General features: G+C 44.7%; 1 protein-coding gene across 1 annotated transcript; it reads left to right on the forward strand.

Annotated features, from left to right (window-relative positions):
• Positions 1-1758: 1758 nt before the first annotated feature.
• Positions 1759-9865, forward strand: PRLHR (prolactin releasing hormone receptor). The gene is made up of 3 exons (XM_008923219.2): positions 1759-1898; positions 2010-3272; positions 9750-9865. The coding sequence occupies exon 2, from the start codon at positions 2196-2198 to the stop codon at positions 3228-3230; it is 1035 nt and encodes a 344-aa protein (XP_008921467.1). The 5' UTR covers positions 1759-1898; positions 2010-2195; the 3' UTR covers positions 3231-3272; positions 9750-9865.
• Positions 9866-17896: the final 8031 nt, after the last annotated feature.

Raw genomic sequence — 17896 nt, forward strand, 5'->3', positions numbered from 1 at the left:
TCCTTTCATTTTTCTCTGTCTTTTGGCTCGTACTAGAGACCATATCCAAAGCCTGCTGCAATCCTACTTTAAATCAGGCCATGCTTTTCTCTCACATTAAGCGAAGCAATTGCATTTATGGGTTTGGGAAATTACTTTTGCATCATGGTGCTTATCACCAAGTGCCATGGTTGCACTGGGTGGTGACAGCAGCAGGAATCCCCTTTTTCCTTGCCTCTCTGCAGCCTCACCCCTCAGCTCTCTCTCCTGTTCTGGATTTGGGTATGTAGAGATAAATAGGTACCATATTCCCTTGGGTCCCATCCAGCTCAGGTAGGAGAGATTGGACTCTGAAGTGGGCTCTAACATCCCATTTTTAGTCTGGGTCATGGGTAGGTTACTACAGGCGTGAAGTGAAGGATAACACTCCTGAGTAATGTGGCTACACGCCTGTTCTCCCCTCAGGCTGGAATTACAGCAATATTCCAGTCCAGAGCATAAACCAACCCTGGATGGAGCAGCACAGAGTCAGTACTTACCAAGTTCAAAATGCCCATCCATCCCAGGCAGAATGGCTCCAGCCTGAACAAGGGCTGCACAAGATTGCTTCTGGTTTAGGATTAGGGAAAGGAATACGACAGAAATTAAATCTATGTTAAAGTCTGATTTATGTCAAATTACACCAAATCAAAAGAAGGATACGGTTCTGCCCATGGTCTCATAAAAAATAATGGCTCAATATTTCCTTAGTCTAACAGATTAGGACATAAACTGTCATTTAAAATTGTGTCTTGCAAAACCTAGCAATGTTGTCTGCTCTGAAGTATTCTGGAGTTAGGCTGCTCCATTTATTTTTCAGTTTCCCTAGCTGGTACAGATGGATGTAGTGGATTTTCATTGTTTTTATGGACAGCTGAGGCATTGGTGCCAGATTGAGGTGGAGAGGAGTTAAGGGAGAATTAGAGCAATAGGCAAGAGCTGGATGGGGTGATTTTTTGCTTTCTAATGTCTGAACCAAGCAAAACAAATACATATGGATTTACAGACCGGTTAGTACTTGTGGTCTGGTACAGAAAAGGTTAACAAATCTACTGCAGGAATAAAGAAACACCCCAAATACTTTTGGGTAGCTGGAATATTAGAAACAGGATGCTTTAGTTCAGGGCAGGTAAACCTTTACAGCTAATCTTTTTGGATACCAGTACTTCCTTTCAGATGCTCACGTGTATTTAAAGATGTGCAAATCCTACTGAAAATAGTCACAGTGGGTGAGCAAACATTGTACCATGACTGGAAAACAAATGCAAATAAAATAAGTTCCTTTGAGCTACATGCTAAATGCACATTTCTAAGCCTAACTTCATTCACCAGGTACATAGCTGAGACCCTCTAGTGGCATAAACATTTATTTGCCTTCAGCATATTATTAAAATTCTCTTTCGCAGTCACATTATAGCAGCAAATTCACAGGTAGCTTTTTTGGACACTCTGGGGGCTGTGGCAAAGTGAATCTGGGATTAGATGCTGTGCAGGCTCATGTTAATGAATGTAAATTGATTTTTAGCTGTGAGGGGCAATTATAGATGCACTGGAAGGAGAAGGGAATTTTTGAAAGGATGTTCTAGAACTAATTACTATCAGCAAGAAGCACGCAAAGAGCAACGCAATACCCAGGACAGCCAATAGGGAGAAAAGCTGGTACACAAATCTGTCCTGACCTGGGAGTAAGACTGTTTAAAAACACTGATCTGCACTTAGCTTGTAAATGCGCATCACCCTCTTTCTCCCTCATATATTCTCTCTCTCTCTCTCTCTCTGACACACACACACATCCACGCTCCTGGATTTGCAGAAGACAGACATCCAGGGCACTTCTTGGCATCCCCAGGAAAATCGTATGGGATTAAAAACCCACAGCAGTAAGTACTCGTGCATTAAATGTTTATTAAGTGGCATGCTGTCAAAACCTGGATTTAATAGTAAATACAGGAGGAATTTAATGGAAATTGGTTGTATTTGATTTTTCCTAGGAATTGCTGGAAGCTGCTTCTCGAGGATTACAACTTCACCTTTTGCTTTTACGGATGCTTGTTTACTATCCATGTGGTAACCTCTGGACAGCCAGTAATCCATTCATTATCCCCACTGATTGAGTGAGGGAGTAGTGCAGCGGTAACTACTTCACTCGGCTGAAGGCAGACAACAAAAGGAGGAAAATGATGAATTCGGACAATTTAACCTCCCAAAGCTTCCTCTCTGCAATTCACAGCAACGCCAGCAATTTATTCTCAGGTCTCCAGTTTGTTCAGTCCTTCAAGCCACTAATCATCCCCTGCTACTCCCTGGTGGTTTTCATCGGTGTCATTGGGAATTACCTGCTCATTTATGTTATCTGCAAGACAAAAAAAATGCACAATGTCACCAACTTTCTCGTAGGCAACCTGGCTTTCTCAGACATGCTCATGTGTGCAACCTGTGTGCCCCTGACCCTCGCCTACGCCTTCGAGCCCCGGGGGTGGGTGTACGGGCGCTTCATGTGCTACTTCGTTTTCCTGATGCAGCCGGTCACGGTGTTCGTGTCTGTGTTCACCCTGACTGTCATAGCTGTGGACAGGTACTGTGCCATGGTGTACCCCTTCCGCAGGAGGCTCACCATCCCTGTCTGTGCTTACATCCTGGCTGCTATTTGGCTGCTGAGCTGCACCCTGGCTGCCCCAGCCTTAGTCCACACTTACCACGCCGAGTTCCCGGAGCTGGACTTCTCCATCTGCGAGGAGTTTTGGTTCCACATGAAAAGGGATCGCTTGGCTTATGCCTACAGCACCCTCATCATCACCTATGTGTTGCCTTTGGCTGTCATCTCCCTGTCCTACCTGAGGATCTCGGTCAAGCTGAGGAACCGTGTGGTGCCAGGCAATGTCACCCAGGGCCAGGCCGAGTGGGACCGTGCACGGAGGAGGAAGACTTTTCGCCTGCTGGTCTTAGTGGTGGCAGCCTTTGGAGTCTGTTGGCTGCCTCTGCACATCTTCAACGTGATAAAGGACATAGACATCAGCCTGATTGACAAGCAGTATTTCAACTTTATCCAGCTGCTGTGCCACTGGTTTGCAATGATGTCTGCTTGCACCAACGCCTTCCTCTATGCCTGGCTCCACGACAGCTTCAGGGGAGAGCTGAAGAAAATGTTTGCCTGGAGAAAGAAGAAAATTGGACCCGCTACAAACTGCATTATGGCCAGTGTGGTGCTGTAAACGAGGTCTGGTGGGAGTGCATTTCCTTTGTACAGTAACATTGTAAGTCTTTTCCACTTCTAATTAGTCCTCATTCCTGACATTTGTCTTCAGGGCTCAATTATAACAACACAATTCCCATGCTTATCTTCCTCAGCACCTCCACTTCTAACAGAGAATGACAGGCAGACATCATGTTTAAAAAATGTCTTTTCTTCTTTGACTGGAGTTAGAGGCAAGGAGATATTACCACAATAAGATACAGGGATCCTTCCTATCTGCTTTGGATATTACTCAGTACAGACATGGGTTTTGGGGATGGGGAGAAGCAAGGATGAGTATGAAACCTAAATACCTCAATGAGGGAGTGTTTTGGATTGGGTAGAAATTAAATTTGCTATCTACCCAGAGTCCATTCCTTAGCCCAGGATCTAAGGCAGAGGACTAACAATATTCCTGTAGTCCTCTTGGGTTAGGGCCAAGCTGCAAATAGCATAAAGGTCTCTGAAATGCTGTCCCTCAGCAGCTACCCCAGCTGTGGGCAGGAAACCAGGTTGGCAGGAGCTGCTCCAAGCCTCCCTGTGCCAGCTGAGCTGTGCTGGCAGCAGGGGGATGCAGCGGTGTCCCCTCTCCCAGGGGTGTGGGTGACATGCAGGGTGATGGCAGCAGCTCACTTGCAGCCCCTCCAGGTGCCTCTGTTCAAGATGACTGGGTCACCTGTGTGCCTGTGGCCCTTGCTGGGGTGTGCTGTGTCTACTCTGCATGGTTTCTTCCCTCACCCCCATCTGCTCCCTGCCCCAGGCCCAGGGGGTGGAGTCACAGCCTTTGGGACTGCACAGGAATTTGGGTTTTCTGGTTTTGGAACCCAGCATCTTCCTGCAATCCCAAACCCCCCTGTGTCTCGTGGGCCTGCAGCAGAGCATGTAGCAAGGTGAGATGCAGTATTGCAAGAGGGTAAATAAAAGCAGAGTGATGTTATTTCTGTGATGTGAAATGTGATGCAGAGTGGGCAACAGCCTGTTTGGTAGATTTGCAAGTGCTGCCATCAAGGATGGACTGACTGGAAACACAATCTGTAGTGGAAAATCATTCAAATAGGGGACATTAAGACACACCACCACTTTACTGACATCGAATTGTGTTCCTGCCATTGTCTCATGCAGCCCTACTGCAAGTCAGCTGCCTTTGTCATCACAGCATTGTCAGTGCTGAGATGAATTCCACTCATTCCTCCAGGAGCTGATTTTGACAGGTGGCAATGGTGCCATCAGCTTTGATCTCCAGAGAGAGCCAGAGGCTTTGATACTGCCTTGAGGAGCCCTTCTGGAGGTGTCTGTTAAGAGGCAGTGGGCTGAAGAGGCCATGGACACTGAGTCACACACGAGCACTGCGTGAGCAGTCAAAGCCAGAGCTGCCAAAGGGAGTGGACTGGCAGGAGCTCCCCTTTGAAGGAGTCTTTTGGGAAGAAACAATTTCCTTTGACATTCACATTTCGATAAGATGAGGGAGTTAGAAGCTATAATCAACCTAATGGTTCCTAGATCCTTCCTTCCTGAGCTGAAAGTATCTGAGATCACAGGTGAGTGTACGGGACAAAGTTCTGGAAGCAGGTTTCTTCCAGGCTGCTCAGCTAAAAGCTGTGATGGCATGAGGAGCTGCCTGATGCTGAGGGGAGATCAGCCAGAGAAGCAGAGCAACCCAGGGGCAGTTTTGGCCATCTGGCTGACCACAACTGCACATGGCCAGGTACATAAGCACTGTGAGGCAATGCCAGTGGACATGAGGGGAGAGGGAAGACAGAGAAGAGGTTTCTTTGGTTTGCACATGTACTCCTGCTGTGAAACTGTGAATATAATTCTGCTCATCACCTTTCAATAGGCTTAATCTGGTTAAAAAGCTCCCACAGATCCATATGCACACACTGAGAAAAGTGTTGGAAAAACATTCGAAATCCCGTTTCACAAATTCCCTAAAATTTCAAGTTGTTTTGCTGCTAGTAAGGAGGATATTAGAATCTGTAGTGAAAGGACAATAAATTAGAATCTGTAGTGATAGGACAACGAGTAATGGGTACAAATTGAAAGGGGGAAATTTAGGTTAGACATTAGGAAGAAATTCTTTACTGTGAGGGTGGTGAAACACTAGGACAGGTTGCCCAAGGAGGTTGTGGATGCCTCAGCCTGGCAGTGTTCAAAGCCAGTTGGATAAGGCCTTGAGCAACCTGGTCTAGTGGGAGGCAGGAGGGTTGGGACTGGATGATCTTTAAGGTCCATTCCAACCCTTTAACATTCTATGATTTTAGCTGGGCATTACTTGCATTCACTCTCAGATTAGGTGTATCTGCCTTGCTTACCTTGATTTAAAGATTTGAATGACCTGTTAAAGAATGTTTTGCTTTGCTGAATTTCAGGAAATTGTTTTTCCTTCAAGCTCAATATAGCAAGCTACTGGAATAATTGGTGATTTTGAAAAGACAAAAAAAAACAAAACAAACCACTTCCAAACAAACCAACCAAATTTTACAAGCTTTTCAGGTTTTTTTCAGGACTCTTTTGAAGACCACAGAGAATAGGACACCAAGAGAGCACTGAAACAACACTGCAAAAAGCAGCTTCAAATAACAAAAAAATCCTGACTTTCAGAGGTCTTTCTTTTACTGAATTATGTTAATCTGTTGGTTTATAAAGGTTAATTAATACTGAGGTGGCCCATAATGTGCACAACCTCCTGCACTAAACACAGACAGTGCTGTAATCCAGAGTGATCCAGAGCTCAGTGCAGTAACTGGGATGACTTTCTCAACCGCAGCAGGCCAGGGATCATTTCCTTCTTACACATCATATTTTTACCCTCATTTGCCAGCACTGCAGTTTGAGTTATTAATGTTCCTTTGAATGTTAATGGCTGAAGATGGTGACTGCAGAGAGCTGCCTGAAGCAAACAAGGGATTTGTCTCTCTATTTTGTTTCCTTGAGACAGAAATGAAGGGCTGTTCAGTGCACACATTGTTCCCACAGTGACAGATGCTTTGGGAACATCTCTTTTCCAGCAGCCTCTGGAGCTGCTGTTAGAGCAGTGCCAAGGTCTGTCATCTCACAGAGGTCCTCAGGAGTGCCCAGCACAGCAGGCACCCTCATCTAAGTGCTGGTTTAACCTGGACATGCCTTGAACCTGTCAGGATGTGCTTTGGCAGCAGAAGGCTCAGAGCCTGCCCCTCTCTTCAGGCACTGCTCACCACAGATTTTGCAGCTGCCCCCTGGAATGATCTGCATTCTCCAACACAGAAGCTCCTTCTCTCTCCTCTGCAGCCCCCTTGGTCCCCCTCACTGGTCCTGCATTGCCATTTTTCCAGGCTTTCCCTGTGTGGTGCCCAGAGGAATTCCAGCCATGGGCTGGAGGACTGGGGGTTCTGCAGCCTGGCAGGGACCGAGGCACAGCCGCGTTGGCTCAGTCCTGCCTCTGAATAGAGCCCCAAGAACCTCTGCTCAACTTAATTACTGTTTTCTCTGATATACAGAGTAATAAACAATAATAAGATTTACAGGCACATTGATGCACTACTTTAATCCAGTTATGCAAATAATTCTATTAAAAGCTGTCATGAGAAACTTGTTTGCCAATCTCCACCCCTCTCCAGGGAGCTGCTGTGGTTCTCTGAGGGGCCAGGGCTCATCACTAAGGTATTTTTGGTGGTATACTTTTTAATTACAATTTAAGAAATCATTGCATGCTTTGATTTTATAAGGTAGCCTGGTTCAAAACTTGATGAATCTATTAACTTTCCCTGGAAGGGTTTTTGTTGTTCCTTGCTCACATTGCAGCCCAGGACTCGCACAGAGCAGGGCAGTGCTCTGCAGGGATGAGCAGGGTTTGCACCTGAGCTGAGGTCTGGCAGAATGGAATATCCTCCTCCTCTGCTGGGATTTCTTTTCAGTTATTTCCATGTACAGAGAGACTGTCAGCAGGTACAGACCCAGGTGTTCTGTGTCTTACAGCAGTAAGTGTTATTTATGAGGGTTCCTTGGACTGTTCCTAAAGGACAGTCTCCAGTAAACACTCCTAGGTGCATTATGGAGTTACCACACATGCTTGGGGTGGTGATTTTGGGTAGGTATCAAAGGCATGAGCCAGCAAGTGGGTTATCAGAGCATGGACAGTCTTGGGCTTTGGAAAAGGAAGGGTCACTGAGGATCACACCTCCTCATTGCAAAAATCCTCTGGAAGATTCCACTGGGCCAAACCTCTGCAGCTCTGAGCATCTCTGAAATGTGGGCAGTGCTATGGATATGGAAGGAAGAGCAGGGGAGAGTGGGGTGTCTTCACTTACAGTGAAGAGCACAGATTTAGACAGCAGGGTCACAGCTTCACAATTTGAAACTGTTCTGCATAGCTGTTGGAAGGACTCACAGAGCATCATTCCAGCAAATATACTGTATTTCCAGTGTTTATAGATGCACTAATGCTTCCTCAAACACAGGCTATGCCCTGTGGTAAAACATGGGGCTCGTATCAAAAGGCAGTGTACTTAAGAAACACATATATAAGTCAGTCAGTATTGGATCAGGAACTAAAAAACAGATTAGATAGTGACCAAAGGTCACTAAAGCTGAAATCAGGTAGACAAAGAAAAACACTTAATTAAACCTAAATAAGGGTCAGGTAGAGTTGTCTCTCCCCCACTTTGAGAATATCTGCTCAGAGCAGTCACAAAAGACTAAATTGCTTGTGCAATGCATTACTTCCAATAAATTTTCCTCATACTTAGATGAAGGAAATTCAAGGCTGTATTTGTATCGTGTTTGGGGAATGGCAATTTATCTGGGGTGGGCAAAAGCAGGTCCTGCCATAAGGCCACTGCTCAGATGAGCATGGTGAGTGTTTCCCAGCTGACTGATGGACTGGGAAAAGCTGGTACTTCTCATACCAGCTGAACAACAGATGCTCTGCACAGTTCTAATGGAGCAAATCTTGCTGGCTGAGCTGTCGATGGTGAGTTATAATTAGATGTCTGAGATGATGCAGGGTACAGATAAAAGCTGAAAATGGTACACCTGCAGCTGGGGAAAAAAATGCAAAATTGGACAGAATTGGACAATACATCAATCAATCTGCCCACCAGATGAGAAGAGGGTAGGGAGAAAAACAATGTGCTGGTGGTAAAGCCACAGCTGCCTTTGCCATTCCTGCACGAAGAAATGTAATACAAACTTTTACCCACTCTCACTGCCCACTATCTTTTTCTTTTCTCAGACAAAAATAGTGACATTTCTCCTCCTTACCCTGAAGAAAAGGTTGCCCAAGGGTCAAAGCAAACATTTCTGACTCATGGAAAGCACACTGAAAGCAGAGCTTTCTGAAAGGAGCTCTTCTCTCTTCTGCAAGCAGAAAGACAGAGCAGCTCTGCACTGAAACATTTGCTGTGTGGACCTGCAGCTGGCCTGGCCTGCCCCTTGGAGCTCTGGCTTTTGTGTGTACAGCAAGTAAATACTTCTCCCCATGCTCAGGGACCTCACTGTGGGTCACAACCATCACTGACTCTGTTCCTTTGTACCTGATTTCCCTCCAGATCAAGATGCTTTACTGGAAGCCCCAGAGAGGAGCTGCAGGTGCATCAGAGGTATGCAGCCAACATTAATAGGACCTTTCCTTCAGAGATCACTGTCATAATCCCTGTCCCAGCAGGTTTGAAGTACATTCTTGCTATGTACTGACATAACAGGCTGATTTCAATCAAACTTTGCCTGGTTTTTCTCTGCTCCCTGCCCTCCCAGCCCTCCCCCAGACTTTTGAAATCATTGATCAACTACTCAGGAGAACAAGGAGCCTTGAGGATGTTGCCATCTGAAATTGGGAATACTAGCATTTTCTTGGTGCTGCCCAGGGAAGAAAAAGACATCACAGTGCTCTCTCTCTTAAGGACTCACACAGGATTACATGGGATTGGATATTAGGAAAAATATATTCTCCAAAAGGGTGGTCAGGAATTGGAACAGGCTGCACGGGGCAGTGGTGGAGTCATTGCCCCATGAGGATTTAAAAGATGTGTGGCTGTGGCACTTGGGGACATGGTTCAGTGACGTGCTTGGCAGTGCTGGGGGAAAGGCTGGGCTCCATGATCTTGGAGGTCTTTTCCAACTAAATGACTCAGAACTAGTCAGAAGGTGGCCAGGCTGCCTCCCTACAGGGCAAGGAGGGAGAGGTTAAGGGCATGGAGTTCAAATATATCACACTGGGAGTTATGTCCCTTTGGGATCTATAAGTTTACTCTCCTGGACAAGAAGCAGATAAGATTGACTCTCTTGTCTGTTGTTGCTTACTTTCCCTTTCTACAGCCTGCTTTGTCAAACTAAGTTAATGAAGCTAGTAATTTATATAAACGAGAAAACACACACTCAAGAGCTCCCTGCTTTATGTCTCTGACCCATTGGAAATCAATTTGGGATCACTGCTATCTATTTGCAGCTGACTGGGCTCTCCATCCTTAAATTATCACTTTGTAATTTCCCTGTGCTTTTTTTTTTTTTTTTTTAATCTCTGCAGGGAACATCTAAAAGGGGATTTTTAATCCCCACATCTACATTTCCTGCAATTCCTATGTTTCCATGAGGCACTGGAGACCTTTCAGCAGCGAGGAGGACTGCAGAGAGAAGCTGGTGGTGATGAGATCTGCCTCTCCTGCTGAGCACAGCCCTTGGCTTCCAGACAACCTGCTGGAAAGGTGTTTGTGACTCACAGCAGCAGGAGGGGTTTGTGAGAGCCTGGGGACGTTTGTGGTGCTGCGGGTCACTCTTGCCCAGCTCAGGCTCTCCCCAGCAGCATCCCCAAGCAGGTGCTGTGCTCAGCTGGAGCAGCTGGGGCTCTGGTGAGGCCGGGCAGCACGAGGGCTTGGCTCTCTCCTGCAGCTTCTCAGCCACAGGGAGCTGTGGTTATTTACCCAGCACAGCCACAAGGCAGGGCAATGCTCTGCTGAGAACTCCACAGCCTGTGTTGTAAACCAAGCCCATCTTGGGCTCGTGGAGGCAGGGCAAGAAAGAAAGAAGAAATCATTACTTTTTGCACTTGAAGCAAACAATGCCCACCCAAAGGCTAAGGCTGTGATCACCCAGAGGTGGTCCTGTGAGAATGCAGGAGTCACTCAAGCCTTCCTGTGCTCCCTCACTTGTGCTGTGCCACTTCAGGGGATTTTTGACTGTGGTTTTCCTCCCTCCCCTCAGCCCTACAGTGCAGCAGGGGCAGGCCAAGCATGTGCATGAACCACTGGGGTGAGGTCCACATGAGCAGGGCTGTCAGTGCACAGTCCAGAGGCAGGTGAGTCCGAGGGCACATGCACCTGTGAAAGGGTTTTTTTATAAAAATAATTGAAAGATTGGGGATGGAATTCCGGGACAAGTGTTCAACCAACCCACTCCTCAGCAACTGGAGGCAGCTCTGCAGGAAGTAAGATGAAAATAGTTCAAATATTATGTGCAAGAGTTAGCTATGAGCTGTATCACCAATATATATTATATACAAGGTATTTAAAATCATTAACAAGACAAAATCTTCAATGCTAAGCTTTGGAATTATTTTCCCTCAATTACTGGATCATTTTAAATTCAACATCTGTCGTTAATATGCATAAATTAAAAAAATAAAAATAGATTTGAAACCATCTAAAGCACTAGGCAGCATATGGCAGACCTGTTTAATCTTAACAAGTCAATAATATTATCATTATGAATCACTTCTCCGTTAAAATGTGTATTTATCTGTTGTATAAATGATGTTTATTTGTAAAAGCCTTTTGTGCCACCCATGCAATTGTCACTTGTCACAGCTAATTCTAGATTGTTTCGAAAAAACAATTTTCCTCTTGGAAAATTGCCACAGACTGAGGACAGACAGAAATGCAAATCTTCACCAGTCAAAGTTCTGACAACATCACACACAAAGTGCAGGGAAGATGTGGAAGGCCTGTGTTTTGCTGTAGTTAAAAATGATGGGTTTCTTTATTTTTAAGGCACTGTGGAAAGCACTGTTCCAAACACTTTTTACCCCCCAAAAGTTGTATACAGGGTCTGACAAGATCTACATGCTTTCCTGGTTTCTAGCATTCTTTTTTCATTGCTAAATGAAGAAACAGGTTTTCCCATGGAAGAGTTTACAGTGGCACTGCTCACCTGGAAATGCTGCTGCCCAGGGACAGGGGGAGGACACAGGAGAAGTGGGGATTAAAAGCCAGACTTCTCAGGCCCTGAAATCATTAAATTATTGGTTAAGGGCAACAGAACTTTGAAAAGTTGCCTTTCAATCCTTGACTGGAAGGTTTATCTCCTTCCCCCATGCATGTTAAGGAAAGGCTCTTGAATTTCAGGTCACTATTTTTCATGCAGACATCTCCCTTCAGCTCAGTGTGAGGCAGTCACATCTCAGAGATGCAGCAGGAGAAGTCACACCTTCACTTTGCCCCCTCAGGAGGGGCTGTCAGCAGGGTCAGCCCAGACAGCAGCTCATTCTGCACATCAGCATTCAACATTTTGGGTCAAACCCTCTGCAAGTGCATTGAACAATCAGCTTGGGATGCTGTCTGTGCTCCTGTGTGTTCACTCAGTCTTACAAACTTTAGATCTGATTTGTGGGTTTAGCTCAGATCTGCTTTCCAAGGATTCAGTGGCACAGCAACAGCAGCCTCAGGTTAAATGTCTCCTGTGAACGTGTGAACTCCATTGGCAAGCAAAGAACAACCAACAAATCCCAAACCCCCAACAGGTCAAAGGAATGAATTCACATAACAATTCAATAATTCTTAAAATGCCTTGGTTCCTGGGGATTAGGTCACTTCTAAGAGGGGTAGAAGATGTTTCAATGTTTGCCCACCACTGAAGGAGGTATGTCCAAGTGGAATATTTGGTAGCTTTCTAAACCATTATGGGTTTGCTGAGTGATCAGAAAAGGACAAAAAGATTGGGGGCAAGAAGAAAATGCACAGGATTTTTAGTGTTAAAATGAATTACCGGGACAAGCTGAATCTGCAATGTGATGTTCAACAAACATCCTAATTTGCAGTGCTAAAAATAGAGATAATTAGGCAAGCACTTTCACTTCCAGATCCAACATGAGGTATTTGAAAACAGAGGTGGAAGGTGGGTTGGGAGAAGGCCAGACTGGCACAAGAATAGTGTTAGACTTTCTGTCAGCAGTGAGTAAAACTAAATGAAGTGTCAGCACAGCTTTCTGCATCTGAAGCTATTTACATTCAAATATTGAGACTCAAGGAGATGGATAAAGATAATGTAGAGCTACAGTGAGTTTCACAATTCATCTATTTAAAAATAGCTGCAAAAACAGCAAGCTCTAGAGATTATCCTAAATTGCAGATATCTGAAACATGGATCTGCAGTTTGATTTCACCTTTTATTGCAGAAAGTCCAAGCTCTTTGAAACAGAGTTTAGAGCAGACACAAGTGTGTCCCTATTGTGTCTTCTTAAATAGAGACCAGTGATTTAACCAAGCCACTGTGATATTCTGCTGTAGATAATAGGTCCAAAATGAGCTTTGAGGTTTCTCTCTCCACAAGACTTGAATTTGACATTCACAGCATAACCAGAGGGTAGAAAACAGCGAATCACGTAGGTAGAAACTCTTGCTAATGACCCATTTACAGTAACTAAACAAGTTTAATCCCAAAAGAAATGAGAGCTTTGAAGTGCTCTGTTTAACCTCCGTTAGCTAGAGGTGTTTCTATGAAATTCAAAATATGTTGTCAGGGAGAGCAACATCCTTTTAGGAAATATTCTAACCTTGTGAGCTGGATATTGCCACTTTTAACCACCAGGACACGTTTTAGTAACTGCAGAAACACAGCAAGGAAGATCTTACAACAAGATATGGCAGAGTTTAGCTGTGCAGAAGCGTGCTAATTTCTCTTATTAATGGCTGGGAATCCAGCAGGCACCTCTTATCCACTGAATCTCAACCCTGCACAGCTACTAATGAGACATTTGAGAATCCACTGCACAGTAATAGTTTCATTTACTCTGGAATAAGCAGCAGTGTGGGTAAGCTGTCACTGCATTTGGAAAAGAGAGAGAAGCCTGAGAGGAACCTGTGAGGTCTCTCTGACTCAGAGCATTTAAGAACTGTGTTAGGCCTGGTTCCAAATAGCTCCTTCTTCTTCTGCAGTGTATTTGGACACACTGTCTGAGCAGGCAAGGAGCAAACACAGGTTACTCCTCAGTGCTTGCATAGGGCACCACCAGCTACAGTCACACTTTGGGCTGAGAACCTTCATCCCACCTCCACCCACATCAGCAATAGTCTTGATTTCAAGTCAGGAAAACAGGAATTTTACAAGGGGTCCCTCCTTTTCCTTTCTCCTCCTCAACACTAGTAGAAGAAGAATAGAATAAGGTGAACTGCCAGCCTGTTAGTTCCCTGTGATACAATATTCCCAAGAACAGTTTCTAACAAGTGGAAGAACCCAAGATCTGAGAGATCTCCTCCTAATGCTCTGGTAGACTGAAGTCCATGAAGCAAAACCCACAAATATATATAATTATCAACCTAATAGAAAGCTAAAACAAAATTCTGAATCAGAGCTAGTAGGTATATCAAGTACCATCTCTTCTCAAGAAATAATTATCAGTTTCTCTTCAACATTCAGCATGAATGCATTTGATAAAATTAAACGAGTCTCCCGAGGTTGTGTTATTAGGAGATACTATTGCATGAAGTCAGCTAGAGCCCACATAGGCAAGACAGTGATTAGAATAACTATCTGATACTAATAAAGCAGCTTAATAAAACAGAATTAAAAGGCCTTTCCTAATCTGTTAGGAAAATAAATACTGAAAAGAATTAATGAAAATGAATTAAAACTATTCGGGGGGAGGCATAAAGGATTGATATTCCACCTAATCTTAGACATCTCTGTTCTCCCAGAGTACTAAAAAGCTGTCCCCAGGCCATTATATTCTTTCTAAGAAACTTTCAGATTTCATCCTCATGGATTTATTAACTCCTTTTTGTTCCAAATGGGTCTCTTGCTCCTACTGATATTACCTCTTCTGCTTCCTCTTGCACTCACCTCTCAAAAGAGGCACTGTGAGCCCCACCTCTGCTTCAGACTGTGTCATCTGTCTTCTGTTTGGAGACCTCCTCCACTGGTGTAAAATGCTGCAGGATAACAGGCTGCTGATGCTGCCCCAGCTGGCACAGCCTCCCATCCCTGTGCCTGGAATCTGTCTGAGCAAGAAGACAAATCAATACTAATTAAAGGTCCCCTGGAAAGTGAATGATTGCTTGCAGTGTGCAGTGTGGCAAGGAGCCCTGTTGCCTGTTTGTGCCTCTGGTTTATCACCCCACATGAACAAGGGTTTGTACCTGGAACCAGGAATCTATAGCTGATAAAGGTCACAGCTCCTGTTGGGATAAAAGGAGCCTACAGACCTCGGAGAAAAGTGGGTTTTTCAGTTCCACACGTGCAGCAGGTAAGAGTGACCATTTCAGCTGTCTGGCTGCTGATTTCCAGCAGCTCCCAAGGATTGGAACATACACAGAAATATTCAAGAGCATTTTGTGGGGTACCTGGACTGACCTCCCATTTCCTGCAGGAAGGATGCTTTCTGGTATCTGGCCTTCCTCTCTAGCAGACAAGAGCTAGAACAAGATAAATAGGATCAGAGAAAATTATGTTAAAAATCAGAAATGTTGCTTAGTGCAGGTTGCCTCTCACAAGCTAGGGTAGAAAATTCTGTTTCCTTGTGCCTCTGCTAAAAGGTTTGTGAAAGTGCTCCATCAGTACTGCACTGGCTTCATGTGCAGCTCAGAGGGAAGGTTCAGTAGTGACCAGCTGTAGAAAGAGGATGTCTAAAATGTGTCAGACCTCTTAATTACAGATGATCATTTAATGATTTCAGCTTTTGGTTTGAAATGAGTCAGTGCCATTAGTGGAGGCAGATCCTTCCTTTATCACAGTCCCTTCCAGCAAGGTTTGCTCTCACAGAACATGAACCATTTTGTTTAATTGCTCTGTGAGAGCCCAGGGCATCAGGAAATGGAACATCCCACACTGGTTCAAACGTCTGTCTGAGTGTCCTGCTGCAGGAATGTCACTCCATCACAAGCACACATCAGCAGTTTGGGTCAGAAAACAGCCCCCTGGCTTGTAGGATGATTGCTACATGTCCATTAGTCCAGCAGGTTCACTCAGCCTGTTTGGCCTGGGGCACTGGCACAGGTTGCTGCAGAGCTGACTTTCCCCCCTTCCCAATGAGAAGGTCCTTTGAGAAGGTCTCCAAGCTGTGATTTCAGGTGGTGTTTATAGTTTTCTCTCTATCCAGAGCCCATTCATAAAAAGAGACAAGTTTCTCCTGAGAGGATTTGCAGTTGAGAAATCCTTTTGGACTCTTAATCATTCCCTTGTTTTCTTTCATTGCTCACCAAGATTTTGTGCTTTCCAAGATCTTTCTGGCATTTTGAAGGTAAGCTGACTGATAGACAAATCCCCCATTAGTCTTTTCCTTCCTTTCTTAGACAATGAATAGATTTGCTCCTTTCCAGTCTTCTGAAAGAACTTGGGGCTTCTTGGCTTTTTGTGCTGAAGATTTCCCCGTTTTCATCTGCTAATGAGTCAATAACTTCTTGGTTTCCTTACCTTTGTTTCTCAATGCATATTTAGAACTTTCTTGCTACTCCTGATATCACTTGTACAATTCTGTTCTGTACCTTCCCTTTTTACAATTTTGTCTCATTCTCATGCTGTTCTTTGATACTTGTCTCAGGAGCCTCCTTTAGTTGTTACTTTCTGTAGGCATCTTCTCTGTCCTTAAGGTGATTGAAGAACTCATGAATTTTCCCCAATTTTTTTTTAGTCCTTTCAGAGGGAATTTTTAGAAAGAAACTCCCATTTGAGCAATACTGTCAAGAAAACTAAAGAAAGATACCCTCCAAAAATATGAACTGGGAGGATTTTTAGTGTTGCTTTCGTGTGAGACCTGATCCTGGCAGTAAATGCTTCCTAGACTGATAGTTTACTCTTTCAAGCAAGATCTTTTAAAATTTTCTTTTGAAGAAAGAAGAACCAAAACCAAAAAAAACCCCAACCCAAAATAAAAGCAAGAGGCCAGTTTAATTTTAAGGGATTGTAAACAAGCTCTAGCAAGTCCATCTGCATGCAGCAACTTTCAGGACCATAATATTAATCATGACAATATACTTAAAATTCAAGTTAAAATAACATTGACCAGTAACTCTACTTGCATTTCCTATGGAGGGGTTTTCTGGGTTATCCCAACACTGAGGGTGGTTAAAAAGGGGGCCACACAATCATTAAAATGTGATGTTGGGACAATTTTGGTTATTTTGCTTAAATGTGAGAATCCGTTATGTTTTTCAGGCAGTTGCAGTGGACTTGATATGCAGATGTTTTACTCATTTGAGGAATTAAAGTGATTAAAACTGTTTTGAAGTCCAGTGTTTTGCAATTACACTCTCAGAAGAGCTTTTCTCCTCCTGGTTTCAAGTGAACAATGGATTTCCTTACACGTATCTAGGGTCATTAAGTATGAGGGCACAGATTTTGGCACTTCGGGTATCACAGACATGGGATCTCTCTTAAAATAGGGCGAAGTGCAGGTGTTTGCTGTGATGTACAACAGTCCCTGGCTCTGCCCTGGCTGTGAACTCGGGCTCCCGGAGCAGCCCCGTGTTTGCAGAGCCATGGATGCTCTTCCACTGCCACCTCCTGGCCACGGCCAGGGGCATCTGAGAGAAGGTAATGAAAGCATTAGATGAACTTGAGACAGCAAAAGTCTGACTTCTGAGCCCGACCTTTGACATTTTAAGTCTGTCCCTTGACCCTTTGAGTCCGACCTCCAAACAAGGCAGGGGGGGCTGCTGCAGATGGAGAGAGACCCTCAGCACCCTGAGATGACTTGATCTGCTCTTCTGAAGCTCTGCCCATGAATTACAGATTTTAAACAGTGTTTAAAATATTCAGCTTTACACACTTACAAAAGAGTGCTCATAACACACCAGGAATAGGGGGAAGGCTGGGGAGTGGGGGCTGCATAAATATAAACCACTCCTTTCACCACAGGCAGAGCCCAGTTAGGTCTCTGAAGACACCCCTGTCTGACTTGGCCATCCTGGCTCTAGTGATGACTAACTGCAATTCAATTAAAACTTCTTTCAAAGGAAGATGGCTGATTAATGGCCTGGGAGACCTTGAAAGTAGTTATTCCTGCAAGAGGGAGGCAATTAACTTTTTCAGTCAGTGGGTGCTGACCTCAAGGTCTAGTGAACAGAGTAAGCAGCAAACTCACCCCCACAGATACACAGCAAAGCCATTCTGCAGCACTGGAGAGCCCAGGGAAAGTACTGGGAACTGGACTTGGTTCACACCAACCTGCAGAGCTGCTTCATCTCCTCCTCCTGGCAGGCTGGGAGCAGTCTGGGCCCTTCCCTGGGGCACAGACACCCTGTGCTTTTCCCTCCCTCGCCTCTGACACCAGCAAAGCTTTTGCTCTTCTCAATATGGAATAAACACCACCCTCCCAGCCAGAGACAGCATCAGTCCCTGGGGATAATTCCCCCACTATCTTACAGGGAACACCCCAGCAATGGGATAAACAAGCTCAAACACCAGGGCCAAAGACCCTCCCTTGGCAGATCCAAATGAAATATGAACATCACCTTCTCTTTTCTT

This window comes from Manacus vitellinus, unplaced genomic scaffold (assembly GCF_001715985.3).
Source record: "Manacus vitellinus isolate BGI_N305 unplaced genomic scaffold, ASM171598v3 scaffold_40_pilon, whole genome shotgun sequence".
Taxonomy (NCBI): Eukaryota; Metazoa; Chordata; class Aves; order Passeriformes; family Pipridae; genus Manacus; species Manacus vitellinus.

Bases quoted from the DNA above. Each gene is read 5' to 3' on its own strand.
- PRLHR (XM_008923219.2), top strand. From the start codon at position 2,196: ATGATGAATTCGGACAATTTAACCTCCCAAAGCTTCCTCTCTGCAATT.